Source organism: Neocloeon triangulifer, unplaced genomic scaffold, assembly GCF_031216515.1.
Source record: "Neocloeon triangulifer isolate White Clay Creek 2 clone unplaced genomic scaffold, ASM3121651v1 ptg000022l, whole genome shotgun sequence".
Lineage (NCBI taxonomy): Eukaryota > Metazoa > Arthropoda > Insecta > Ephemeroptera > Baetidae > Neocloeon > Neocloeon triangulifer.
In genome coordinates, this window is record NW_026775562.1 from 6,609,310 (window position 1) to 6,637,038 (window position 27,729).

The 27,729-nt window shown below is 37.3% G+C and overlaps 2 protein-coding genes across 7 annotated transcripts in view; one reads left to right on the plus strand and one right to left on the minus strand.

The window, feature by feature from the left end:
- The window catches only part of LOC132204814 (probable cytochrome P450 303a1), a 67,418-nt gene that overhangs the window by 30,414 nt on the left and 9,275 nt on the right, over positions 1-27,729 (plus strand). The window contains exon 2 of the mRNA XM_059633603.1: positions 16,636-16,675. The gene's annotated coding sequence lies outside the window, so the exon portion shown is untranslated. The remainder of the gene's footprint in view (positions 1-16,635; positions 16,676-27,729) is intronic.
- LOC132204810 (plasma membrane calcium-transporting ATPase 3) lies at positions 459-27,701 on the minus strand. 6 transcript variants are annotated; one of them, XM_059633593.1, is made up of 21 exons: positions 27,411-27,700; positions 20,080-20,144; positions 19,404-19,776; positions 18,923-19,152; positions 18,720-18,855; positions 18,535-18,669; positions 17,830-17,865; positions 17,498-17,659; positions 17,235-17,437; positions 17,070-17,176; positions 16,873-17,008; positions 16,134-16,372; positions 15,818-16,082; positions 15,238-15,612; positions 14,925-15,131; positions 14,561-14,759; positions 14,141-14,349; positions 13,887-14,038; positions 13,555-13,681; positions 4,813-4,881; positions 459-3,766 (listed from the first exon to the last, which is right to left on the minus strand). In XM_059633593.1, the coding sequence occupies exons 3-21, from the start codon at positions 19,753-19,755 to the stop codon at positions 3,545-3,547; spliced, it is 3,561 nt and encodes a 1,186-aa protein (XP_059489576.1). In that variant the 5' UTR covers positions 19,756-19,776; positions 20,080-20,144; positions 27,411-27,700; the 3' UTR covers positions 459-3,544. The 6 variants fall into 6 exon arrangements, with proteins under 6 accessions (XP_059489576.1, XP_059489577.1, XP_059489573.1 ...); XM_059633594.1 differs by lacking the exon at positions 4,813-4,881; XM_059633590.1 differs by lacking the exons at positions 459-3,766; positions 4,813-4,881 and adding an exon at positions 6,931-8,544 and having other exon boundaries at positions 27,411-27,701.

The following is a 27,729-nucleotide window of genomic DNA, read 5'->3' on the forward strand; positions in this document are numbered from 1 at the left end:
CTTTCTTCAAGATGGCCAAGTAAGGATCATTTTTACACGACTGGGATTTTGAAAATCTCTGATGGTTGGCCGTGCTTTTTATAGAACACTTTTTGCAAATTACTTGATTTGCCTGTAAAAATATTAGAAACTATTTTATTTTGGATAACAGAATCGTGCCGCTGATGGAATTTGGATAAATAGGTTGGGATTTTTACTATTTCCTGCAAACATAAGTAACATTTTCCAAATTTTCCTATTTTGATCCAGCATATCATTTGAACCGCCCTTTTTTTGGGACTACCAGAATTAATACTTTCTTTCAATTATTTTGAAATTTTTTAGCTGAGTGCTTTCATTCTTGATGGAAAATAAAAATGCGCAATACAAGTGTAAGTTTTAAGTGTCATGTTGACAAGACACAATTCAATACATATTCTACTTGCAGTCGTGTGGATTTTACATAAGAGATTGGATCATTATGTGTTTTTTTTTTCTTCATATGTCTTATTAAGGGCTAAATGTTATAGGGTAAGTGTTTGTGAGATTTCTTTGCCTTTCTTATTCACACAATGAGATTTCATATGTTGTGAGTATGCAGCAGTGTGTTTGTGTGAATTTTATTTCATAACTTTTCTCTTGGAAACACACTATTATATGCATACAAAAGCAGTAGATTACGGCCTGTGACCAACAAATAAACTAATCAATTGCTTATTATACGAAATTTGATTTTCTGTCTCCTGCTAAATTTTCGATTTTAGCCTTTCTTGCGCAGGCCAATGCCGTAAATTTAGTTTGTAAGTCGTAATCTACCGTATTCTTTTAATTATTTATTGAAATAGTGCTTGTAGGTGCAATACATGGCCAAATTCAAATCGCATTTGGAAATTGAAAATGCTGCTGCGCTGATGGGTATTACTCTTTTGTTAATCATTCTTCCTCTACACAGTCAACTCGCCTATATGAGTCTTGAAAAAGCACTCTCCCGTAACTATATACAACAATATGGTTGTTTGTTCAAATATAGCACGTGCAAGAGATGATTTTTCTGCGTAATGTTTCGCTCTCAAATTTCAATAATCTTTACATTTGTGAGTTTCTGAGGATATTTTTAATAACTTTCTAAAGACTTCCTTTTCTTTTCCGCTAAAAGGAGTAGTTTCTTTGATATCTACAATCGAATGCAGCACACAGAGTTAATTTTTTTTGTTTACCTTTGAAACAACGAAACGATACAAGTGAGTTTTTTTATAAATTTGTCAACAAGAGTAGTAGTTAGTGAGCGGTGGTAGCGAGGAATTCTTATGTGAATTTTACATTACAACACTTTTGTGCACTTCATTCCACCATTCGACTGGATAGTTAACTTGCTTTTCCGCAACAACTTGATGTAAATTTGCAAAATTTATATTTGTAGAAAGGATATACAGACACTCCTATAGGCAACCGATATATATTCAAATTGTTAGAAGAAGAGGTAACACGCATTCCACTTGAAAGGTGCGATTAAAATAGATTTCATTTTTTAGTTATTTTTAAAACGTTAGTCCAATAATGCAGTTCCCGCGAGACGCAACTTGGGTTCGGAAAGTTCAATTTTTCGTTCGTCAATATCCAAATGCAAAACTGCAAAGAAAAGTCGCGGCATTTCGCATCTCGGCCGGCGAACTTGATTTCATCCCTTTCTTTCGCTCAAATTATTTTCGCCAAGTCCGCCGTCCAGATGGAAATTTCATATTTAAAACAATCGGTTCAAGGCACTATTCTTCTTAGTAAAAGGTAAAAACAACACTCATTGAGCACAAGATATTGCATCTTCATTGGAAATAATGCTTTTTTTTTGTCATTTTACTTACTTAACCATAAATCATGCACAGCGAAAAAAATCCATACACATTTAAATTACATAGAATTTTTCCGAACCCGCCAAATATTCGTTGTAATTTTCAATTTTAGCACACTCACGATTTTTTTAAAGGAACTCTCTTTGAAAATTTTGATTTCTTACAAAAATGAAATCTATTTTTTTTTTGCACCTTTCTTATCAGCAGACTTCCATACTTTTTCATCAAGTAGCAGCTATTTATTATAAAATTATATATGAATCTACATAGGAAACGACTATGAAATGTAAAAAAAATTGTTAATTAGAAATAGGCTAAGATCGCGACTTATAAAGTTACATATTTTTTTGTCGTTAATCAATTGGCGCAAGAGGTTTATAATGAACAATTTAGCTAATATTTGTATCAATTGGTACAATTTTTAGATTTAGTATGAGTGCTTTTGCTTGAATTGCAATTGAGGCATCCGTTCATATATTCTTCATCATTGGAGTTTAAATAAGCCTTTAAATCCATTCATCGGATATAGGGAATTAAATATAGAATTTTATGATAAATAAAAAAAATGCATTATTATATTAATTCATCAAACACGAGACATACACCAATTAGAATAAAAGCGCTGAAAGTATTGCTCTCTGTTTACGGAAAGTTTTTAATTAATTTATTTTGTCATAGTCCACTTCTGATTAAATCGAAAAAGTTCTGGGAAAATCTAATGAATTTTTACTCCCAAATTTTCAAATTCTCGTAGTAACGGACGGCGTCATTTTTCTGACTGTTCACGTTTGAAGCCAATTTCGTTACTTAAATTTAATTGATCTTTCATGTTTTTTGATTACATCTTTCAAATTCATTTCACCAATTGAAGGCCATTTGGGAACACAAACGCAATCTCATCGGAAGGCCTGTTACTAGACCAAGTATTGCAAATAGATTTCAAAACACGTAAATATCGCATAATATCGGTCGCCCAAGGAGAATATGCAAATTCACAGCTATAACGACTCTTCAAACCGGCCAAAATGCACTAGCCTGAAGTTTCTTTCACTCTTCCTTGTTGAACCACCAGAGGAAACCATCGAAAGTTGAAACAAGTAGTGAAAAATATATTATTTAAGATAAAATAGAAAAATGCGCCGTTTCTCTACTGCACAATAGAATTAGTGTGAATAGAGTTTTTTGTTCCATTTATTCATTATTATAATTGTTTATTTTTTTACCAAGAATATCTACTATTGCAGTAGAAAATAGACTTGAAAAGCATGGCAGAATTGGTCTTGTATTCATCTATTATAGTTGTCCATGCGTCTTTAATTGCAATTCGAATTTTCACTCACAGAGAGAGATAGAGAGAAAGGGCCGCCGAATCTCACAATTCGGGAAAACTCGACCCGACGAAGACCAGATATATTATTCAATTATATGTGAAAAAAATCATTTTCCACGCAACGGGCAACAAATTGTGGAGAGGAAATTTTTGAGCACTCGAGCGAGGAGCGTCTTTTGAGAGCCGCAATTGCAGTTAGTTCTAATCGGACACAACCAAACTCATGCAGGCTATAGTTTATATATTGAACCGAACGAACGCCCCGGGCGTTTGTGCATACAATTGCGAGAGTAATGTACCACATTCGACTGCTCTCAAACGAGTGATTTTTATACATAGTCGCGGTATAGTGTTTCTTTTTTTGGGGTATAATTTTCAATTCATAACATTAGACAGCGGTTTCAGTGTGGCTGTGCGAGGACAGGCGCTCGACGTCGATCTCAGGAATGGTGAGTTCGTCAGGCACGTTGTCCGCGTACTCTATGGAAGATGTCTGTGAAAGTCTCTTGCTGAGCGACGACTGCTTTTGCAGCACCGCGGCCAGGGATGGATTGCTTCTCTCGCAATAACGAGCGTCTAGACCTTGTCGGAAAGCATTAACTACTCGGATCTGCAAAGAACACACAGAGCCAATCTGTATAACCAACACCGCTCACATTTCGATATATAGTGTTTCCAATAAAACACGTGAGAAAAAATTCATGCTAATTTCGGCCGCGGCACCGCATGCGCCTCGGTGACGCCGTCATTGATATTAATCAAAATATTCATGCTCGCTCATTTATATACTTACTGTGTGATTTGGCAAAAAGCTGAAATTCGTTTTCAAAATTGTCAACGGCAGTGCACTTGAGAAGGAGGATTTTAATATCAAAATAAGCACAATCAGATTTTATTGATCGAAAAGAGGTGTGAGAGAACGAGGTAAGGTGTTTCCACGCGTAAAAATTAACCTGCTGGATTTTGATTGTGCTATGTAAAGATATGAAAGAGAAGAGGGAGGGAAGTGTCTGTGTGAAGCGGATTTTTCTAACAGTGCATGTACATATGATACACAGTAAGTTACCTACCATCTACAATACATACACCAGCAACAAGAAAGAAAGCATTCAGGTCAACGTGGGGACATACAAGTTGATTAACTACGCCTACTGTAAGGTACAAAGAACATTTAAAGGGAGTGAAAAGCATTTATGGATGCTTCTCACCCCTGATGAAGCGATAAAGTGAAACAAGGCGACGCTACACGTTTATGGGAAAAATAACACTTATCAAAAAAGCGTTTGGCCACATAAATTTGTGTTGAAACGAGCAATATAACCACCACTAGAGGTGCCTAAACACCGAGAAATGTACGGCTTGTGAATTAATTATCCATCTTGTTGTAAGGAAGTTAATTATTTTTAAAATCCTCAGATATAAATAAATTAATTTCACCAAAAAACTTGCGTAATTTGCCAAATTTTTAGAAATTTTTAGTGGTGAATGTTTTATGTTAAAAAAAACCTTTCCCGCCGTACCTTTTGTGTGAAAATGCAAGCCATACAAATATAGAACAGAGACACTGAACGGCGACAAAAAGAAATATAAAAACTGAAACATTGCCGAGACAATTAAATTAAACCAATCAATTAAGTATCAAAGAGAGCAGCTTACAGCTTGATCAGTGGAGCTCTTGCTGTACGGCACCGGAATCAACCGTTCTTGCAATTCACCACCTATCACCTTTAAATGCAAATGGCAACTGTATAATACGTTGGTAAGGAGAAAGCCAAATAGATTGTTTTGTTTGTTTGTTAAGTATATATACGGATCGACTTCCAATAAAACAACCAAAACATAATAAGCAAATTTTTACGATTAGGGGTCGCAATCAAGGTCCGAAATTTCGTCAAATTACATAAATTTGTGGTGCTCGGTACATGATAATCAATGATTGAAGGTTTTTCTGCAGCAAATAATCAATCAGTCTACCATAATGAATAGAGAAAAGTGCGTGAAGAGAGAGAAAGAGAGTTAAATATAATATGTAATGCAACAGCAAATTACGCGGTCGTACGCAGCAGGGGCTACTTAGCAGAATGCGTTTATTTTTCAGGGTCGGGTGTTCCAGATAAGGTCCAAGGTAAAATACATGGATATGATTTATAATACTTTAAAGAGTAAGTATATTTAATATCCAAAGGGAAAACAAGGTATATTTATTTTCAGCCCATTCTAGAAATAGTTTCTTATATTAGATAGAAATGGTAATAAGAGAGGAGGCGGATTTTTTATTGAGAAACAAAACTGCTGAAAGTAGTGTTTGTGCCAGGCAAATGGGTTAACAACCTTTATTAAAGAGCCTCAAAATATTTTGCAAACCTATTTACGTCATATACTGTTTTAACGAATTGGAATAAATAACACCTTTAGCGTCTTGAAAATGAATATCCCGCAGCTAATTACATTGAAGAGCGCGTCAAAAATGCAAGACATTCATCAATTCAATTTTTTGTTGCATGTTATGATGCGCCCCATTTCATGAGTGGAATAATAATGGGTTAAAATTTGAGTTGAGATTCAAAATAAACAGAATATTACGTTTCCACTGCGAGGGGAGAGCCAGTTGGCAAGCAGTATATCATTTGGCACACTTTTGTGTTTTTTTTGTCCCTTTATATAGCATTCATGCAGTGCTAGTTTCAATACTCTTAATTTTCTACAGTGAGAGAAGGACAATTTCCTCCAAGGTCAATTTTGGCACCAGCTCTTTTCCAATCCAAGGTGTCCTTTTTGTGGCTAGCAGCAAAATTGATAAAATTTGAGCTTACTGCCAAAAGTGACCGTCAACTGCTACTACAAATAAAAAAGTAATAGCGAGCGAGTGTGTGTGTTTTTGTATATATGTGACAAGTGTAGCAACGCTTGAATAACAATATATATTTTATTATTATTATCTCGATTTAATTTTTATTAGCTACTTCGGTGATTTTCCAGAAATTAATAGTTATTCGCGATCGGTGTCAATCCAATCTGAACAATGAGGAGAATGTCTTTTTCAGCTACACAATAACACACTATGTCTATTATAATTCATTTGTTAATAAAAAATTAACATGAAAACAAACGGGCGTTTGAGGGGGAAAAGTCCGGGCAAATATTGTTCTCTAACGCTTGATTCCACGGACGAGTTCGGGATTGCTTATTCTTATTAGCGCGGGAATTTAGCGCGATTATCCAGATCGTACATCAATTAATTTCGAAAAGTTAAAACTCAGCCGTCACCACCTGCACTACTATCACTAAACACCAGACCTGCCGTAACTGTCCGAGCACGTGTTATACACTGTAATCCACTAGAAAATAAAAATGTCTTTCGTAGTTCAAAAACACGCACGCGCGAGCACCAACGTCGGTTGAGGGCGCGAGAGAAAGAGAGGATAAAAAATCTATCAACTGGTCAAAAATGTAAAATACTGAATTATTGCGGCAAAAGTGCGACACAGTAAACTTCTTTAGCTATTAAACACGGAATGGACGTCTTCTATAAGAAAAACTGTTTTCGGAATGTGAAATAGGAGTGTGGTGATGCCCGCACACTGGGCATGCGCAATGAGCTCCTTTTTTTCAAATTCTCATAGCTGAAAATCCGTTTCTTACTCTTATCTATACAACCACCGTGAAATCGCAAAAGTTCCCTCTCAATTGCTAATCTTGCCAGTTCACTGGGTTTCCCCTGTGAATGAAAATTTCTTTTACAACACGTCCAGTACAGTCTTATTAACATTAAAATCTCTATTTATGTAAATTGTATTTAGAAATTTACTTTTAGTTGTAAAATCAGGACTGAATAATTTTCAATAAATCGTCAGGGGATTGAAAAAGCGAGCGATTCCCATGACCGCCTAGTAAATTTAAAGCTCTGGAGCCGTTAACTTACAGGATGATCGTTCGAACAAATTCATTTCCTATAATACGCGTTTCTCATCAGATTTCAGAATTTCGTTACTAAATTTGTTTTTTTGACAAATTCAGAAGCGAAATGTTTTGGCCAAATAAATAATGAGTAAGAGTAAAAAGAAAATAATTTGATTGATTATGCTTGAAAAAAAAAACCGTTTTGCAACGATCATCCATTATCTGAGGCCTGCAGCTGATCAAAATCTTTCTTCAATTAATATATATATGCATACAAATGTAATGTTCAAATATATATATTCCATAATTTTTATTAATACGGAGTGAACTTACGCTTTTAAAGCTAATTGAATAAGATCATGAACGTCAAACTTTGGAATTGATGACTAGAAATATTATATAATATTGAGAGAACAAATCCAAGTTGTGTCTTTTGTTAAATTATCTCTAATAGGATTGACAGTCGCCCTGAAGAGTATCTACAAGTTTGGAGCCAGAAAAGGCATGGAAGCGTATTTGAAGATATTGCCTCGGGATCTGTCTAGCGCGGACAGACGTTCCAATAAAAGACGAGTCTCTAGCTCTTTCCCGAAATGCCCGAAGATTCGTCTCGGGAAATCGTATTTAAATCTGATATATAGGTCCATTTTCAACAGCCGAATATTATTTTCAGTAACAACACGGAGCAACGAGGAAATTTTTCATATATGTACACGATTTCGGCTTGCGTTCGGAGAGACAAATAAGTGTATAGTGTGTGCTATACTTGATTTGCTCGTTTTAAATATACACACCCATCAACAATATATAGTGAAAGACATGAGGGCTAAAATCGACGAAGGAAAATACGAATCGGAAAAAAACTAGTCCTTGGAATTATATGCTAGTTTCGTGAACGAGTTTCGGCAGGTCGGGCAGTTCCGGTGGTGGTTGCGGCTGAGCGGCTCGTTCCGGCTGGGGCGAAGTGTTGAGTGACTGGTATAAGGCTTTTCTGGGCGGGGGCGGCGGAACTCGCGGTTTCTGCACGACGCCGACGGGCGAGGCCCTAACGGGTTGCTTAATTTTCTGATCGTTTTCGGGTGGCGATTGCTGCTGGTTGCCGTTAAGCGGGGCGGTGACGAGAACGCGGGGTGCATTGGCAGCGATTACGTGGCTAAAGTCAGGCAGGCCGGCATGCTGGGTCGAAGAAGCGTCAGCGGGGTCCGACGAACTTGTGTTTGCCGGATGCTCGACGGGCGATATGGTTTTGGCGACGCTGCCGCCGCCGGTCATCGAGGTGCTCAGGTAGTGGTTGTTGCGGTCGGCCGTCAGCTTGGTGCTGAACAGTGGCGACAGCTGGTCGGCGTCGTCGACGTACGAGCCGCCGTCCGACAGCGGCCGCTGCCCGCCGGTCATGCTGCGCGAATTTCGCAGACTGTGCAAACTGTGAACCGAGCGGCGTTCCTCGAGATCTTCTAATGTCGATTTGAACGCCCGTATTACGCGCAGCTGCAATCACAGAGGCAAGCAAAACATTTCAACACACACCGGGCCTGGTTGGATCATTTGTTGGTCGGTCTCGTTAATTATTAATATTTTTTTTTTAGATTTTGTGAAGGAGCTCAATGGGATTCATCCAGACTTGAAAGAAGGTTTCGGTTGAAAAAGAGAGAGATGAGATTTGTTTGCGTCTCGGGGTTGTCTAGGTTTGTTTTTCAGAGAAATAGCCGCCGTCCTTGATGACAAAGTAACCCAAAATTTCCGCATCATCGAAGCCTCAATAAACTTAAGCTGTATTTTTACTGTTTTTATAATACAAAATTGATCCATATCTTCTGCTTAAAACGATTTTTACATAATTACAGTTAAATGTTTTTACAGACGGAAAGTAGAATAAAATAAACAAAAATAATAACTGAAAGATTATTAATGAAAAAGGTAAAGCAACAGAAACGATAAAAATCTAAAAAAAATCACGGTGGACATTTACTAGAGAAATCCTCCCGGGATGTCCATGTTATAAGTATAGCTAGCCCGGGAGGATATCTGTAGTGGATGTCCCTCAATAATTTTTTATCAGCCTCAATTTCTTTCGTGTTATTTACAAGATTATTATTTTGATCTCTTTAAATTGAACTAAAAATTTTGCGTCTGGAATTAAAGCACTTCTTGATCTTCTCACTAAAAACAGGAAACTCTCTAAAAGGAGCGTGCACATCCCTATTTTTTAGGATTTTCTTCTAATTTTGAAATGCCATTTTGATCGCAATTTTTTAGTGGTAATCACACTTGCATGCAACGATCTGACGGAATCCACGGGTCACTCACTGATCAGGAATCTCGGATGGTCTCATATGGTGAGATTCCTTACCAGCTTGCATAGATCATCAAGGATGACAGCTATATAGCGATCTCTGATTGGATTTTTGGGTTAAAGTCGGGTTAACGAAAGTAATATGTATATAATTAGAGACTTTTCGAACAAATAACTTTCCTGAAAATAACCAGCTATATAGCAATTTTTTAAATACATTATATGTATAAACAGGCAAGTATGCAAGCAGCAGTTAAAAGGAGAGTGAGTGGAAACAATGATATATGTGAGAGAGAGGTGGTTATTTGACAAAAGAGTGAAAGATTGTTGCTACACAGAGAAATGTATAGAGATGAAAGGAGAAAATAAAGAGGAGAGATGCACATCAAAAAAGGCAAACGAAACTAAGCGGCATGGACAAAAGCAGCTGAGAATCAATTTTAGTTATGCAAGTTGCAGTACAAACAAATAAATCACACACCCATATTGATGCTGAAAAATTTCCGGACGGTGACAATTAGAGAAGCATTTTTGTTCTTGACATCGTCTGTACAATTCAAGCAGTATAGCACGAGGAAGGACGCTCGATTTTGGTTTGAAAATGAACGAATTTTGATTGCCCGGTGATGAAACTAATTTTAAAGTAAGCGTGTCGATGTGAGATAATTTTGTATGTTACAGTATGATTGAGATGAACCGTTTTCGCTCGGGTCTGCGTGTGTGTCCCATAAAAAAGCGTTCACATACAATTCTGATAGAGAACAGTTTCACTGCTCTGGCGACAGGGGTTTTGAGGTACGGAAGCAAAAATGAGGAAAAAGCAATATTGTAGTAAAATATATATTGTAATTAACATCAAATCACCATATTTATGATAGATGATGGACAATTATTGCCATATCAGTGTATATAATAACAGCTAAGAAGCAACCAACAGCAATATAATGTAATATATTTTAAAAATTAAAATATAATAATAAATAATTGTGTCCATAAAGACAAATTTAATGTACAATTAAATATATTCCAACAAAATATATGTATAGGCATCCAAGAAATGTAAAACTAAACGTTTTTGAGCATTTTCAAATAACTAAACCAAATCGTTCATGTTGAAGCAGCATGCCAAAAAATTAAAGCCGTGAATTTAATTTTCATGATTCAAGTTTTTCTTGTAAATTGTGTGGTTTTAAATTTATATAAAAAAAGAAAGAGAATCAACAACAAAAAAGGGGTGATATGATAAAGTTTGGACAGTTTTCAAGGCTGACAAAACCCATTTTAATAAAGTCTAGGATAGAAAAAGCTCCTTTAAAGCACACGCAAAATCTCTCTGCCGTCAGTGAGCAACCAGTGCGTGTTTTTTTTTTTCTAAAATATTTTTGCTTGTTTGCACAGCAAATAGCAAATAGTGTTTTTTTTTTTCATAATGCAGTTTCTCTCGCCCAAGTGGAGGTTGGGAATGGCAGTTGAGGCGGCTGCGAGGTGGTCACGGGGGGAAGAGGCTCCGACGATGCGGCCGTCGCCGCCGCCGACTCGCAATTTAAATCCAAGTAGGGGTTGCACAAAACAACAATCGTCCCGTTATCATCCGCTTTTTTTAATTCGCAGTTGCCACCGATACTTTTGCACTGAAAGATAGATGTTTTGCTTTGCTCAGAGAACAAAATTTTTTGAAATATCAATAACACCTACTTGTTTATTAGTCTGCATACCAGGAAATGGAAGCATTTATGTACGTATGCGATCGGTGTCAGAGCAATTAACACAGAGGTTTAATTTTGTGAGTTAGCCAAATAATGATAGAGACACGTTATGACTGAATCATGCTTCAAAATCCGTGCGACGAGTAAAGAAATTTATTTATATATCATTTTGGTTTATTTATTATGGTTGACGGTTAAAAGCAGCCACCTCCGCTGTATATTAGAGCTAAGTGTTTTTGTGAATTATTTGCTTAAGTGGATCGAAATTCCAAGTAAATTATTTCATTTTAATGTAAACTTTGTGAATTTAATTTAATTTCTTTTTCCTTGAAATGGAGTGTTCATTAAAAAAACGAAGTACTAAAATTAAACAAAAAAATCCAAATCCACTGTAAATTTCAAGTCTCTTTAGCAGATGTACGCATCCATTATTAATATTTTTTTGAAGAAAAAATGTCATCCTCATTGGCTATATAGCGATAATATTCACTAAACAATTGTACACACGTTTTGAGTTTCATGCTGTTGCTTCTTCTCGTTATATGTAAATTGATATTAATTGTATGTGTACACCTTTGGATATGGAACACATTTATCGTTATACAATACTGTTGTAGAATAATTGAGACATAAATTGATTGAGGACTTTGTGTGGGAAACATTTTAGCACAATGAGGAATGTCCGATCAACTACTTGCCTGCAACACAAATATGTATATGCGGTGACAATGGAACTAAAAGACACACTCAGATATTGTTGATTGCATAAAAAATATAGGTGCCTTTTTAATTATTTTGCAGTACGAATCTAATACAACGAGGGCGCTTGCCTCTCCCACACCATACAAATAATGGAAACTAAAAGCAGCGGCTTGATAAGACAAATTTGCGTGATTGTGTCACTTTTCTGGCTTTGCAGGCACAAACAACCACGTTGGCCACAAATAACTAGCTTGGTGTTTTTCTCTCTTTTTTTGTTTTTGTTTGCACCAAATCTAAAGTTTTGTGAGTTTGACGCTGCAGTGGTCAAAAAACCAGGCAAGGTGTTAACTTCCTGCGCACTTTTCATACATAAATTCAATAGCACCACAATGTAAAAAGGGATGGTTCGAAAATTATTTTCCAAATAAAAATCAATTCGGACCGTGTGAGTCGGTTCGCTGTAAAATTTTCTCTCGATTGTTCTCTTCTCAATAGGGTGTGTTGTCGAGAAAACGCATGTCAGAAAGAATATAGAAAGAATCGAAACAGGGAGAAGAATCAAAGAAGAGTGAAGTTTGAAAAATATTTTTGTAATCTAAAGAGGATCAGAGCTCTAATTGTGTTTTTTTTTTCCAAGTTTCTTCAGAAAGAATAAAGGATACGTTTAAGAAAAGTTGAATGGCAGCAATATAATTAGTTTGTCGCGGGGTCCTACTCAGGAATAAGTGAATAGTTGTAAATGTTAGTTTTTATGTACAGATACGCGCGTGCAAGTTTCAAACTAATTCGATTGTTGCTGTTCGTAATAATTAAAGGAGAGAAAGTCAAAATGAGAATCAGGGTAAGAGATGTTCACATGGCAGCAAATTATGTACAAATGTATTTACAAAAAAGATTGAGTTTTTCGAAAAATTCAACATTCTGGGGCCAAGAAAAGCTTGAGAGAGAGAGAGCAGTAAAATAATTAATTTACTTTTCATTACGAAATTTAACACTAATTTTTGACTAATATTATCAAATTTAATCAATAAAAGCTCTTCTCTGGTCTATATCAATTAATTTAATTTGGATTTATTTTGAAATTCATATTTTGGGGTTTCTCTTAAAGTGAGTGTGACAAACTAAACGATAAGAAGCACTAAACCAACCAGTGGGGTCAGCCAAATGCCGTTTCAGAAGACAGAGTGAGTAAAGAGAAGAGAGGCTACAGATCCTTGCCTGATTTTTACTTAATAATCACAGTAATGTAGTTTTGCACTTTGAGAAAAGAACACAAGAAAAATGTTTGATATGCACGGAAACGTTTATGTTGAATGTGTGTTTGCGAGCGACGACCTAGTGCGGACGGAATCAATCTGCCCTTAAAAATTCATGAGAGATATATCCTTCAATTATTCAAAGTCGCACGGATTTTGGAATAATCAAGTAGACACAAATCCGTGCGCATGACGAGCGAGACAAATAAAGGACGACAGACTGATTTCCGAGCGCTTTTAGTCACACACATACACACACCTGGCCTTATTTCCACGCATATAGCTCTACAAGAAGTATACGAGGGAGCATAGGAGGAAAACCGGGGGTATAGAAAGTTGTGAGTTTTTTTTTTCAAATATACCAATCAAAAATAATAAGATACTTTTAGTTTAGTCAAAAATACTGTGAGAACTGTTTTTTGGTTAATAGAGTTCAGTTGGAAAAACAAAAAGTAGCAAAAAGTAGTCTTTGTTCATGTCGAGACACGTACGGAAAAACAAAAGAAAAATGACACGAAAAAACAGCAGCGCTTTTCAATACCTGAGTTTGAAGTCTGGTTAGACCGCGGATCCACAAGATCTGACCCGCCCTGGGCTTCTTATCAGAGTCAGAATCGAGTCCCTCATCGCCCAATGCTATTGTCTCCTCCGGATGTCCGCGACCCCAGCTGCAATTCATTTCCTCTCATACCAGCTCGTTCGCCAACATTCTTTTTTCTCTCTTTCTTTGTTAGAATATGTATATAATTCTGGCTTAATAATGATTTTCTAGCGAATTTACTCTACCGACTAGATTAGTAAAACGTCCAAATGAGAGAATGTGACACAGTTTCTGGTCGGCAGGAGAATGAGATACTTTTTTTGCATACTCACGAGAATATTTTTGGTATCGTTCTGGTGGGAATGGTTGTGACGAGCTGGCCCCAGAGCAGGGTTCCTACCCCAAAGAAGAGACACCACAGCCACTGTTCCAGGGTCAAACTCTTGCATGAAAATGCGACTCCACCAAATTGAACAATGAAGACCTTTACACGGAAAATGGGTTAATCAATCTCCGTTTTCATACATGAATAAGAATTTGCATGCATTATTTTTTAGCAATTATTTTCACAACTTTCTTTGTGTACCTGGGAGAGCATTGTAGTGATCCAAATGGAATAGAAGATGGGATTTGTGAAAATCCCCTGAAAGACGTTTCTCTGGCCGTGAATTTTCCTGGCGTTGATTTCATTGAACAGGGTCATCATGACGAACGTGTTGAAGATGATGGTGAAATGCTCGCCCGGGACACCGTCCGGCAGTGATCGTCCCGACTCAAGATCCAGTATTTTGTCACCTTTGAATGGATAAATAGAACCAGAGTTATTTAAATACAAAATAAGAAATTTAATGAAAATTAAAGATTGATTAAAAATTGCGCACATTGAAAGAAAACTGAAAGGAAGCTCTAGTCTTGCAAAAAATTCATGAAGTAAATGAGGCTTTCAATTTTAATCTAATTTCTGAGCTGGACTTCTACCAAAAGGTCTAAAATTAAATTTCCTTACCGAAGAAAAGCAGGGTGAAAATGACAACAAGTTGGTAGATGGCTTGGCCAAGGATGTTCTTCATCATCGTTCTGGAAATCAATGGCTTGGTTCGTCCGTACGGTTTTCGCATCAAGAGGTCGGGGGTTGGCATCTCGGTAGCCAAGGCCAGCGAAGCCAAAGTGTCCATGATCAGGTTCACCCACAGCATTTGAACCGCCTAATAAATTTAATTCAGTGGAATTATTTTATCAGAATAAAAATTATAAAAAACCTTCCAAAATTCAACTTCATTTAAAAAATTAAAATATATCAAAGTTGTCAAAAATTTCACATTTTTTTTCATAAATTATTTGTCCACAATTATTATTCCCTCTGCGACTACCTTCAAAGGACTATCCTGAACCGCGCAAGCACCAATGAAGGCGACAATGACAGCGACGACGTTCACAGTCAACTGGAACTGCAGAAATTTTGCAATGCTGTCGTACACGTTTCTTCCCCACATGACCGCCTTGACGATGCTGCTGAAGTTGTCATCAGTCAAAATGATATCAGACGCCTCCTTGGCCACATCAGTGCCAGCAATGCCCTAGAAAAAATTAAATTTTTTACATAATTTCCCTAAATATTATTGCTTCAAAAAGGAATTATCCATTTACTTAAAACTAGATAATGGTATGCATTTTATGCCTTACCATGGCGAATCCGACGTCGGCCTTCTTGAGAGCAGGGCCGTCGTTGGTGCCGTCACCGGTGACGGCCACCACCTCGCGGCTCTCGGTGACTCTGCTGTCGATGATGCCTTTGACGAGGATGTATTTGTCAGTTGGCGAAGACCGCGCCAGCACGCGCAACTTGGGCCACACCTTGTCCAAGAGGTGCTGCTGAACCTCGCCGTTGCTGTCCCGGATGCGTCGGTTGAACTCTTTGCCCTCGAGGATGAGGAAGTCGTCCCCGGGCTTGACGATGCCGCACTTCATCGAGATGGACCTCGCCGTGTTTATGTTGTCGCCGGTCACCATGCGCACCGTGATGCCCGCCCGCTGACATTTGCGAATTGCATCAGGAACCTGAAGAAGTAAAAATTTATAGTTTTTATTTTAGTTTTGGGTTTTGGCACTTTTTATTTAACAAGGTCGATTTTGAAAGCTAATATTCGCGCAATTTGAATCACTTGTTCTGTAATTTTCCTCTTTTCCATTAATTTAATTTAATTTTAAATAACTCATCTTTAAACACTCTTTTATTTTCTCAAATACGAGTTGAAAAACGCACCTCAGGTCGCACAGGATCTTCAATGCCAACGACGCAGAGGCAGGTCAGGTTGCTGCAGATGTTCTCCTCGTCATCCCAGTTGGGCTCGTTGTCAATGTGCACCTGGTTGATCTCGGCCTTTCCGGGCACAAAGTCCCTGTAAGCGACCGAAATGGTTCGCAGGCCGTCGCAGGCCATCGGCTCGATCACCTGCCGCACCAATCGGTCCTGCATTTCGCGCGTGAACTTCTCCAGGTGGCCGTCTTTGCCGTAGATGAAAGCGCACCTGCCATTTGTAATTTTTATTGCTTGTAACTAATAAAAAGCGAGGACATACTTTTTCATGAGGATTTCGGAGGCGCCCTTGGCGAAGAGACGGTAACCACCCTCTGGCCTCGGAACAACCGTACTCATGGACTTGCGCACCGAGTTGAAGGTGTACACCCTGGTAAACGACTCCTCGGGCTGAGTCTCTCTGATGGCCTCGTAGTTTTTGCCCATCGCTTGCACGAATCCCAGCAAAGAGCACTCAGTCTTGTTGCCCACTTGCTTGGGAAGCTCGCCCGGATCTGCGGCCTGTGCAAAAAAAAACCAGTTGAAAAATTTCTCCATTTATCAAAGCATATTTATGTATTCTTTTGTGTAGTTTGCTCATGCAAATTTTTTTTCAGTGAATGGAGAATATAAATCCTTTGGGAGTTGCTGATTTCATAGGCTTCAATTTTTTTACCAAATCTACCACTTTTTAAATTCACAATTGAAAATTATAATCAAGTTTGATTTCCCTTTAACGGTTGACTTGTAAAAAAATTTAGTAATTTCTCGATTTCTGATTTCAGGAGGGATCCTGAGAACTGCTATGACTGTCTAATTATCAAGGTAGGAACATAATTATTTTACTAATTACAATTATGAAATGGCGCTCATTGAGCAAATAGTAAATTAGTTGCAAATTGTGTGCAAATTAGATAATAATGCAAACACAAACAAAATTTACATGCTTTTTTTCTTTAGATTGATCTTGAAGCTGATATATTTTCTCCGTTCGTAATTCATAATTAAAAAATTTAAATTACCATGACTCGCGACGTATAAGCGCAGTTAATGGCGATAGCGTGGATCAACAATTTCATGACTGCCTCGGGGTATTCTGAATACTTCGGGGTGGTTTTGCATAATTTCTCACATATATAAGACTGCACAACAGTCATTCTGTAATTAAACTCGGCCAATTAGAATCATTTCGGAAATAAATATTAATTATTATAAGTACCTGTTTGTAGTTAATGTTCCTGTTTTATCAGAGCAAATGGCAGTGGCATTTCCCATTGTTTCGCAGGCATCTAAATGCCGTACTAAGTTGTTATCTTTCATCATTTTCTGTAAAAAAAAAGGCGATTTGCATTTAAAATTGTCATCAAATCGAGTTAATTTGTACTTTGACGGAATATGCTAAGGAGAGGGTGACAGCCAATGGAAGTCCTTCAGGCACTGCGACCACCAGCACGGTAACACCAATAATTAGATGCTTCACAAGCTGATTGGCATACGAGTTCTTCCATGATTTTCCCTCGATAATAAAAGTTTGTACACAAAACTGAATCACAAGCAGCACCACTGTAAGCACAGCAATTGTAGAACCTGCAAAGAGAAGAGTTTCGTCGTGGATTATTTGCAATTTAATTGAATTTTTTAACTCACCAGCATAGCCAATTTGGATGGCCAACTTGGTCAGCTTGGCTTGCAAGACCGACTTTTCCTTTTTGTGGCTTTCTTCCGCCTCTTTAGGCACCACAACGCTTTCCACAGGCTCGCTTTTAGCTGCAGTGCTTCTGCTGTCCATGGCCGCCGCTTTCTCTTCACCTGCACCCCGACCATTCAGAATTTAATTAAATTAAGCACAAAAAATGCATATAATTAAACATCAAAAAGTATATATTATAATAATACAAAGAGAGTTTTATATAAGAAAATTCTTATTGAAAGCATGCAAGGAGGATGAGAAGGAAATGAACGTGTTTGATCATAGTCACCTGTCAAACTCTTCTTGCTCCTCTGTTTTTTTTCTTCTGCGAAGGGTGGCATGCAACAAGGGAGTAATGAGATGGGAAGAGCTGATTATTTTTTGCCTAGGGGTGTTATTAGATCAAAATTTCCAAACATGATTTAGAAAATGCAATTCCGCTTGTTTAAACTTGTCAATTTCTTGAGATTTAATGTGTTTGAAGCACATTGATACATAATATTGCTCTGTTTCCAAAAACAATCAGTAAATCTATTCAAGCCGGAACACACAAAAAGCCAAAAAAGCCGCTCTGTACTTGCTGGAAATGTAAATTTTCAACATTGTTTTAAATATTCGGCGAGTTTATATCCCTTTTTTTATTTCACCTGATATTTTTCAATTTATTTAGTTAAATGTTTGTGCTGTACACTTTAAAAGTAAGTGCATGAATTATAACTTATTTGGAGTTTAAAGTTCTTTTCATTTTTACTATCTAAAAAAACTGGATCAAAATTATACAATGTTAAAACAATACGTTTTCGTCGTTTTTTATCCTCTGTTGTATATTTATTATTATTATTTAGTTTTTTTGTGTCATTTTTTGATTAGGTGGGTCGATTAATCTACAGTGAGTGGTAAAATGAGTGACACAGCATAATGTTATTTACAAATTTTTTTACATCGACCACACCGACCTGCGATCTTACTCTGGTTGCTGCATGTTTTTTCTCACCTTTTTTGCGCTTCTTCGCTTCTGCCTCTTGCTCGTCCACGGCAGCTCCGAGCAACGTGAAAATGATGCCGGCCTGCGAGTTGACACCCACCGCAGCAACCAACATTTTCCCACTACCCTCCATCACGTGCGTGCCTGTCGAAAATTAATTAATTGTGCAATTGATTGAAGAAAAAAATTTCTACCTGAGAGCACCATAGGATCTAAATTTTCGCCCTTTTTTACATGGTCTGATTCGCCGGTGAGCGAAGACTCATCCACTTTTAAGTCATTGCTTTGAATAAGGATTCCATCCGCCGGTAAAAGGTCTCCGTACTTTATCTGTTTGAATTTTAAATATATAAATTTTTTAATTATATTTTATTTTTATTTTTGTAAATAAAAAAACCTGGCAGATGTCTCCAACAACGATGTCTCCCACGAATATTTGTTTCACTTCCCCTCCTCTGATCACAGAAAATTTGTGTTCTCCCTCAATTTGGCTCTGTAAGCCGCGGAACTGCCGTTCTTTGGTGTAGTCATTGAAGGCGGTCACAATCACAACAACAATAACAGAGATGAGAATCGCTAACCCTTCTATCCAACCATGGTGGGCTTCTTCGTCGTCTAGCGGCCCGGCTGTCAAATTTATTTATAATTAATTGATTCAACTAATGTCAAACAAAAAATCCATCAACATCAAACATATTTTTAATTTTCTACTTTGTTACAATGAAAATCTTCAATGTAAAAATTTTTACTTCGAATTACAGAGCGAATCAAAAGTTTTGCAACTCCATAATTAGAAGTTGTACCATCAAAATTGTAAATTAATTTTAATTGAAAATAAAGTTTTAAAAAAATAGTGTAATTATTAACTTTGAACTCACCTTCCAGTTCGTCTGCTGGTTGGTAAAAGGATAGGCCTAACGATACTAACGCAGCTATTTCCAAGATGATCAGTGTGACATCTTGCAACGCCTCCCAGATAAGCTGTAGGAACGTTTTGGGTGGTTTGGGAGGTATGGTGTTTGAGCCAAAAGTCTCTCTTCTGTGCTCGAGGTCATTTTCCGTGCCGCTCAGGCCTTCGCTGGTCGACGTGTACAGCTTCCTGCAGATGTCCTGTACACCGCCAAAGTCCTCCAGCTTGGCCACCCCCTCGCGACCGCGGTGCTCCATGAGCTCCCGCAGGTGCTTGAGGGTGACCCCGTACATGGCAGGTCTCCCGTCTATAGTCGCCATGTCCTCTCCTACCACCAGTCGCTGCAAAACGTTCAAAGTTCCCAAATATATGTTCTAATTTTTTCACCTTTAAACTGGGCATTTTACTCAAGCGAAGATGAATTTATTTAGAGAAAGAGTAAAAAAACCTTTGGATTAAGTTTTTTTTACTCTTTAAAACAGTTTGGATTTCAAAAAGTTTCAAAGATAAATCTGATATATTTTCAACCTTAAATTTACAAGAAAAATTGTTTGTTAATTTTTCCCAAACAATTCGTTGAAATTATTTGTACAAATAAAATATAAAACATATATTTTAACCAATTAAAAACGAGCGTTGCTTACCTTCTACCGTGGACACGGCTTCCAATTTTTATCTAAGTGCCATTGAAAAGGTTGAAAATGCCACTCTGCAACAGAAAGCAAATCACGATTGGAAACGTGTCAGAGAGTTTGAAACACACGTGGCGAAAAAGGCCGCGCGACAAAGGGGCATGTGGTGATTTGAAATGACAGTTGGCAGCTTCGAATAATTACGGGCTCGATTCTTATTTTGGGAACGGAGAGCGGTGCCTCACTTGAATTATGACTGACGGGGCCGATTTTTAATAGTTGGTGGAGGACGAAGAAGAATAAAGCAACCTGCGCCTCTCGGGTGTCGAGCGTGTTGCATACCTAGTCGCAACATCTTTCAACAGGCCGCATCGAGGACGAGGGGCCGGAGCAGTGTTGACTCTCAATGAGCAGAGTGCCAAAGTAAAAAAAAATCAAAGGGGGGAGAAGAAAATGAACAAAAAGCCACTTTATTTGATAAAGTGTAAAATTGCAAAATCGTCTTCTAGTGTCAATATATAAAATATTTATTGTGGAACAAATGTATATCAGATTTAAAGATAGTATATTGCAGTTTATATGCATCTATTTTTTTATTAATTATCTCGTGGTTCAGGATTTTGAAATGCAATTTTATTCCAAAACAGCAGCAAATAATATCATTGGATTTACGTGTTTGCGCGGAAATGATTCGGAAGATAAATTTATATTTTAAGGCTAAGTCATACAATGATTGCTGTACTTACTGGGATGATTGAAAATAAATTAATTATTGATGTGAAATATTGGTAAATTTTCAGGAAAAATAATGTATAAAATATAATAACAACAATACGAATTTGTATTTAGTTAGATCAAATTAGAAATTCAAAAATGATAGATAAAAATCACCATACAAATTGCTTTGACCTGACCCAATTTAAGCTGTTGAGATGAAAGAAATTAAAAAATCAAGCATTGTGGTGTAGGTTTAAATAAAAGGCTTTTAAAACTCCATATGAGTCTCTAAATACTCATCAAATTTGTTTTATTATCGAGTTTATTAATAGAAATTTGTATTTAATGATACCTAGAAAAAAAACTATTGCGCTTTTTTCTACTTTTTAAACTGTATTTCGTCATCCGTTCCTATCTTTGGGGGAAATCCAAATAATGTGTGTACAGAGTACGGCTGACCCATTTGGGATTTTCAAATTCCGTATGTAATTCCTACTTGCGTCGGTGAAGCTCAACAACAATAATTGATTGGATTTCTGTTTGATTTTTGTCCTCAGAGTGGCGAACTTTTCGGGAAGATTTTTTTGCCCTTTGAAGCAGCGCGCAGGGAGGAAGAAGTTTGAGTGCGAGGGAGGACGGATGGATGTAGGTCGGAAGGCTATGGCTGCCGAGAGGAACACAAAGCGAGTGGCGTGCACTGGCAAGCAGTGAGCAGGCAGGCAGTATTGATTCACCTCTGCGCGCGGCAGCAGTGGCTGCAATCACCTCGTACCCCGCTTATCCCTTTGGCAAGTAACGAGAGAGAGAGAGAGCGCGAGAGAGAGAGAGAGAGAGAGAGAGAGTCCACCCACCACAAACTGGGTCAATATTTGCCGCCTAGCTGCTAGCGAAAAGGGCTTATGCAGTCGCCGCCGCCGTTTCGGCTCTTTCTCTCTCTTTCTTTTATTATTGTTCTCACGCCGCGGCTAAACGGGTTACAAATCTTAAAGGACCTTCCCCAACAGCTTGGAATTTATTTAATTGTATGTATTCTGCTAAAAAAGAAAACTTTTTCGCCGTAATGAAATGTCGTTCTTTCGGGACACAGCAGGTGAAAGTTGCCGGTTCCAATTTCTTTCCGTTGCCACAAAGTAAGATTTTTGCATAATAAGTGGTGTGGACCTCTGAGGATTCAACAGCACCCCTGTTGTTTGTTTTGCCGCCATCAGATTAAATTTCATATGTGGCTCAATTTCCTGCCAACGATCATCGCTAGTTTCATACATACAAATTCAAAATTGGCAAAGAGCTTCCGAAGCTTCCCATTCTTAAAATATATGCAAAAACTGGTTCAAATTCACGGCTTGAATTGAAACTATTGTGTAATCATTATTATTAATTATTTTCAATATCGGAAAGTGAGAATTTTCACGTATATAATAAAAATTGAATGTCAAAAGTAAAAATATATGTTAAAAAACCTTTATAATTTTAACTAAGCACACTTCATTTCGTTTTTTACTTTGGTTTTTTCTTATTATTTTCAAATTCTGATAAATGATCTGTAGCTTTCATAGTTCAGAATTTTGCTTAGATATATTATGTATGTTTTGACTTTTTTTTGAAAATTTAATGAATTCAATTTTATTTATGAAAAGGACATTTTCAGCAATGAAAAGGCATCTATTATGGTTCGCTCATCGAGTATTTTGAGTTTCTATAAAATTATTGTATTTTTTTAAAGAAACAAAATTCAGAAGCACACCGTATTTTTTTTTTAATTTTTTTTATTTTTTGAAAAAATAAAGAAAACATAAATTGTATAAAACAGACACCACGTTCCATCTCATGACTTGAGTAAAATAAACAATAATAGTAATACACAAAAGGACTTTTAAAATATTATTAAATAAATTCACTTAAGGCTGCTTGCACGCCACTTTTCAGAGGGAGTGAGCAAGAAAAATAAGTTCCTACTTGCAATATAAGAATAGTTTTTTTTAATTAATTCATATTTCTTACATAAAATTAGACAAAAATATAAAAATGAGCAACATATTTTTGGTAATTTCAAACATTTGTTAAGTGGAAATTTGAATAATGGTGTTTAATTTTATTTTGTTTTATTAAGGCTGAAGATCGTTGTGAATTTTGGATCTAAACTTCAATATAATTCAATTGAATAGAATTTTCTAATCGAGATATACAATTTTTTTCTGATTCCTTAATTTGTAATTAGTTCCTATATAGACTATTCACCTCTAAATTCTCTACAAATATATTGTATTTGAACTTTCAACACTGGAAAAAATATTAAACACCACCAGAGGAGAAAATTTGATAGTAATCTAATTATGAAATGATTAAATTTTTTTTTTTTTTTTAAAATGCATCAGCATTTAGTCCCAAAAATTGTTTTCCTTTCAATTTTCAATATACGATTTTCGTCTGTTTTCGTCATAACTTGTACAAAGAGAACTACAACCATAATTTTATTTTGTGTCTGGAATTAAAAATTAATAAATTAATTAACCAATTATATTTGCGGGAAAACAAATTTAAAAATTAATTGGGACAGATTTTTCATCCATGGATATTGTTAAGTATGTATATTAAAGTGGCGCTCTCGTCAGAGACTACTTGAATATTTCTCATTGAAAAAAAAACCGTGCTATCTCTAATTGATCGGCCCTCGAGAGGGGCCATTGTGTTTTGCAGCATCAACGGGCGCACATTACACAACACACACTACTTAAATCGCGATTAAGCTCTTCTTCCTTGGCGCTGAGAGAGTTCGAGAGAGACTACGCTGCTCAGCGATAATTCCTGATGATTCTCTATTAATTCGGTTTGCGCCTGGCGCGCTGCATCAGATCAAGTGCACACATTCTTCAGGCCACTCAACCTGCTTGCAGCTTTGCTGACTAAGCCGCGCCACGTCCAAATTGCCTCTTTCTCTCCAGCAGCCAAACGCGAGGCACGAATATCGGCATGACCGCCGGACTACAAGGCGATCGATGAATTGTAAATTTGCCCGGTTCGTGTTGAAAAATCGTCAGAAGCAGGAAAGAACAGAAAGGGCTCATTTCGGTCTGCGGTAATAACCCTACGAAACTGCCCTCTCTGCCGTCAAATCGATTCTGCAGTAAAAATTTCAGGTGAAATAACATTATTCTCGTAGCAATTGATGTTTGAAAACATTTAGATAGTTTTCAAGTCTTCACAAGAAACAGCCCTAAAATAAAATAACCAAAACTGAAAATTGGAATTCGGTTTAAAAAATTTGCAGTACGTTTTAAACTTCAAAAGTAAATAATTAAGAGCTGTGTCTGCAAATCAGAAATCAGTTATATTAGAAAATGAAATTTAACTAAAACCCCTAGTTTTTCACAAAAAATAATTTCAATTCAAAATTGTTATTCTTTGTCAATTTTTACCGGTTTTGATAATTGGAAATTTTCAGTATTTTAGAGTTCTCTTTTCATAATTAGAGGGAGAGGTGATTTTTTTTATTTTTTCAAGTCAAATAAAAAGTTTCTTATGAGCAAAATAGAGACTGCAAAACATTTTAAAAGTTACGTAATCCACCCGAAATAGGAAAAAAATTTGACCACGAAGTAATTATATCATGAAACTTTTTATCGTGAAATGTCTCAGCAGAATTAACAACACATATATAAACAAAATTTCCACGTTCCTAATGTATGGCCTGGCAAATCGGACACATGGGCGACACCGTTTGAGATGCTCTTGCATAACAATTTCACCGAAGTGTAAACAGCTTCGAGTACCGGCCAAGTCTCGTATCCTCGAATCACGCTGTTCTGCTCTGTGACTAATGCAACTTATTGGCTTTATCGATCTAGCAACACTGATGCACTAGCCCAGCCACTCGCGACACCAGCTCATAATCATTATTAGCTCGCGCCGATGAATAATTCTCCTTCCAAATTTCACCCTAATTAACAAGTTATTTTAACACGTCTTAAAAAACGACTCTAGAATAATGCGATTAATTCTTTATGGATTCCTACCGAATTAATGACATAATTAATACCCAAACCACTTCAAGAGTAAATTTCTTAAACAAATAATGGTGATGCTAATTTTTTATTAAAAAAATATGTCAGATAAAAAAGCAATTAGGTTAATTTAAAAAATTGCGGTTGTACTTTTCCCGAAATCAGAAGAAAATGTCTTCTTGAATTTGATTAAATTCAATATTTGTATATTTCAAATCATCAAATCAGCATGGCAATATCTCCACTGGTAAAACTCGTTTTCAAATAAATAAATAAATGCACTTTGTTAATTAAATTATTGAAAAAATTTGATTGACATTAAGAGCAACCCTTGAGTCGAAAGAGCAACCCTATGCACGAGAGTGTCGTCGATTTTCTTTCAACACACAGCAGAGGGCAGATTGGAGCTGGACAAATTAGACTCATAACATGGAAAACTCCTATGGTTTCGCGGGTGTATAAACCGGCTTTTAACTTAAATGATCCAATTTGCGCTTTCTGCCGCGGATTCCAATGTAAACCGCTGCACTTTTGAGCACCGCTTGCCCCCGCGTGTCTTGGCCCTGCCTGTAGTAAAATCTCGGCCGATTGTTTTGGGGATTTCCACGCGAAACCGACGGAAATTTACAGTTCATAAATCCATTGACGTGCACAAGCGGGACCATTTATCTCTCGCAGAAGAAAGATTTCTCGAAATAGAGCACCACGTGAACGTGTCAGTCCAACTTAAAACACCCCTTCCCCTTTTTGCTTGTGTGTCAGAAAACAGGGGCCACGAGATTTCATCTACATTTTTCAGCCGTGACACAGTCAGAGACTTCTTTTACTTGACATCGACCTGCCGGGCTCGTTTCTGCGTGCGCAGGACAACTTTAAAGCGGATAATTATCAATTTAAATCCAAGTTGGTGAACCTGCAAATTACATAGCTATCGGCCAATGAAATTGAGGAGAATATTCTTTGAATCTTCAGTTGCTCCTAAATCGATTCTGCTCGACGTGACTTGTTTGATTGAAATCTAAAATCAAAACTAAGAAAAAATTTCAATCTAGTATCTTAAATTAAAAAAAAGTATTAAAAAAAACCTTCATGCATAACCGGTTTCAGGTTTCAATTCAAATAAAATTCTTGCCAACAATAATAATTTTGAACCCAAATTAAGAAATCTCGGTATTTGTTATTCTGCTTTTGACGTTCAATGTGAACGTTCAACGGATTTTGATTTTTGAATTGAAATTCGCCTGTGATTGAGAGAATATCGGTCGTTCGGCAGGCGGGCAAAGGAGGCAAGGCAGGCAGGCAGGCGCTTTAAGTGGCGCGCGTTTTCACGGAACGAGCCTGGCAATCAATAGCGCGCGCGGTGCCCGACTCGGTTGGTTCGTTCGGCCGGCGCGGGCTCTTCGTTCGTATGTACGAGAGGTCGACGATTTATGTGTGCAATAATAAGTTTGAGAATGGATTTGTAAAGGCTTCTCTTGTTGCGGCGGCTGCCACTCAATTTAGGAGGAATCGTTCACCTGCCTCTCGTAGCCATCAAACGTACAAAAATAAAATCCAGAAATTTTGACAATGCGAACCGTAACTTGCAACGGGCAGTGCTGCCAAAGCATCCCAAAATATCCTCACATAAAATTTCAATCTCACGCCACACACAACCAACTCCAATCAAAATCACTTGTGTTGGATAAAAAGTAACAGAAAAGGAAAGAAAAAATTTGAGTATTTTTATTAGTTGGAAATTTTACCAATTTTCTTTAAATTTCGTTTGAATAAATATTTTCAGAAAACGCTTTTAGGTGGATAATTAAACTAAAAAATAAATGAAATGAAAATAGAAAATTTGAGTTGAAATTTTTCCAATAATTATTTTGGTGAAACTTAAATAATGCTCAAAATTTCTTCAAAGTATAATCAAAATTACAAATTTATTTTCAGATTTTTGAAAAAAATTAATGTTACGAACATAATTTTTCAATGACACATTTGCAGTGCATATATTTTTTTAAAAATTATTAAAATCTAATAGAATCCACATTTAATTAAATCCTCTCTAGTTTTTGGAAGGGTGCCCTGACTTTGGAGGCTGGCGGTCAGCGGCGGGCCTCAAGTCTGCAGCTCGGGCGTGCAATTATTGGAACTCCGCCCTGGCGGAATCGGAAAAACTCGCGCTTTGATGTGGCAGAGAGAGAGAGAGGGATAGACAGACCTCCCTCTTATAATCGCAGAGTCCAATTATGACGCAAAAGAAATACAAAATTTGGCAAGTTAAACTGCAAACTTGGAGATCATTCAGAAGAGAAATGAAACGGGAGCGGCTCCAAGAGAGAGAACCAAGCAAAGAAAGAAAGAAAGAGAGAGAGCAGCGTTCGACCCCGTTCTTTGAGCCCTCGCTTTGAGGATCGACGAGTGGAAACAGCCCCTTTTAAAAATCGATAATAATGTCTGTGGAGGCACAAGTCGGCTTTCATCTCATTCTTTTCCATCACAACTCATTATTTTCTCCTTTGATTAAAATAAGAAGGAGAATTAAAGAAAATGCAACGGAGAATAATTAAAAAATTGCTAACAAACTGGATCGAGAGATTTAGCAGATTTTGGTCAAGTTTCTGTCCGCAAGAGACGTACCTCAGGGCCGGGGTCGGTCGGCTGCCTGGTGCTGGTCGGGACGACGAGGGCAAGCAGGGGCTCCGCACAGCACAGCACACTACGGTCTCTCGCACGCGTTCTCGGCGCCGCACAGAAAAGCGTCTCAGTCAGAAAAGCACCGCAATTGGAACCATGCGTCCCAGTTTTGGTTCGCAGCGAGTCGGCCGCCGATCGCCAGAAAGCAAGGGATGAGACTTGCTTTAGTACGTGGGTGTGTACATTAAACCAGGCCAAAAGAAGCACAGCTAGAGAGCGAGAGAAAGAGACCGACTCTCTCGCACCGCTCTGGCCCCCATGC

Excerpts from the sequence above, each read along its gene's own strand:
- LOC132204810 (XM_059633590.1), bottom strand. The coding sequence starts at position 19,755 with ATGGCGACTATAGACGGGAGACCTGCCATGTACGGGGTCACCCTCAAG. Across the intron at positions 17,177-17,234 it reads CCTTAGCATATTCCGTCAAA|AAAATGATGAAAGATAACAA; the intron begins GTACAAATTAAC and ends TTTTTTTTACAG. Across the intron at positions 14,350-14,560 it reads TTTCACCCTGCTTTTCTTCG|GTGACAAAATACTGGATCTT; the intron begins GTAAGGAAATTT and ends ATCCATTCAAAG.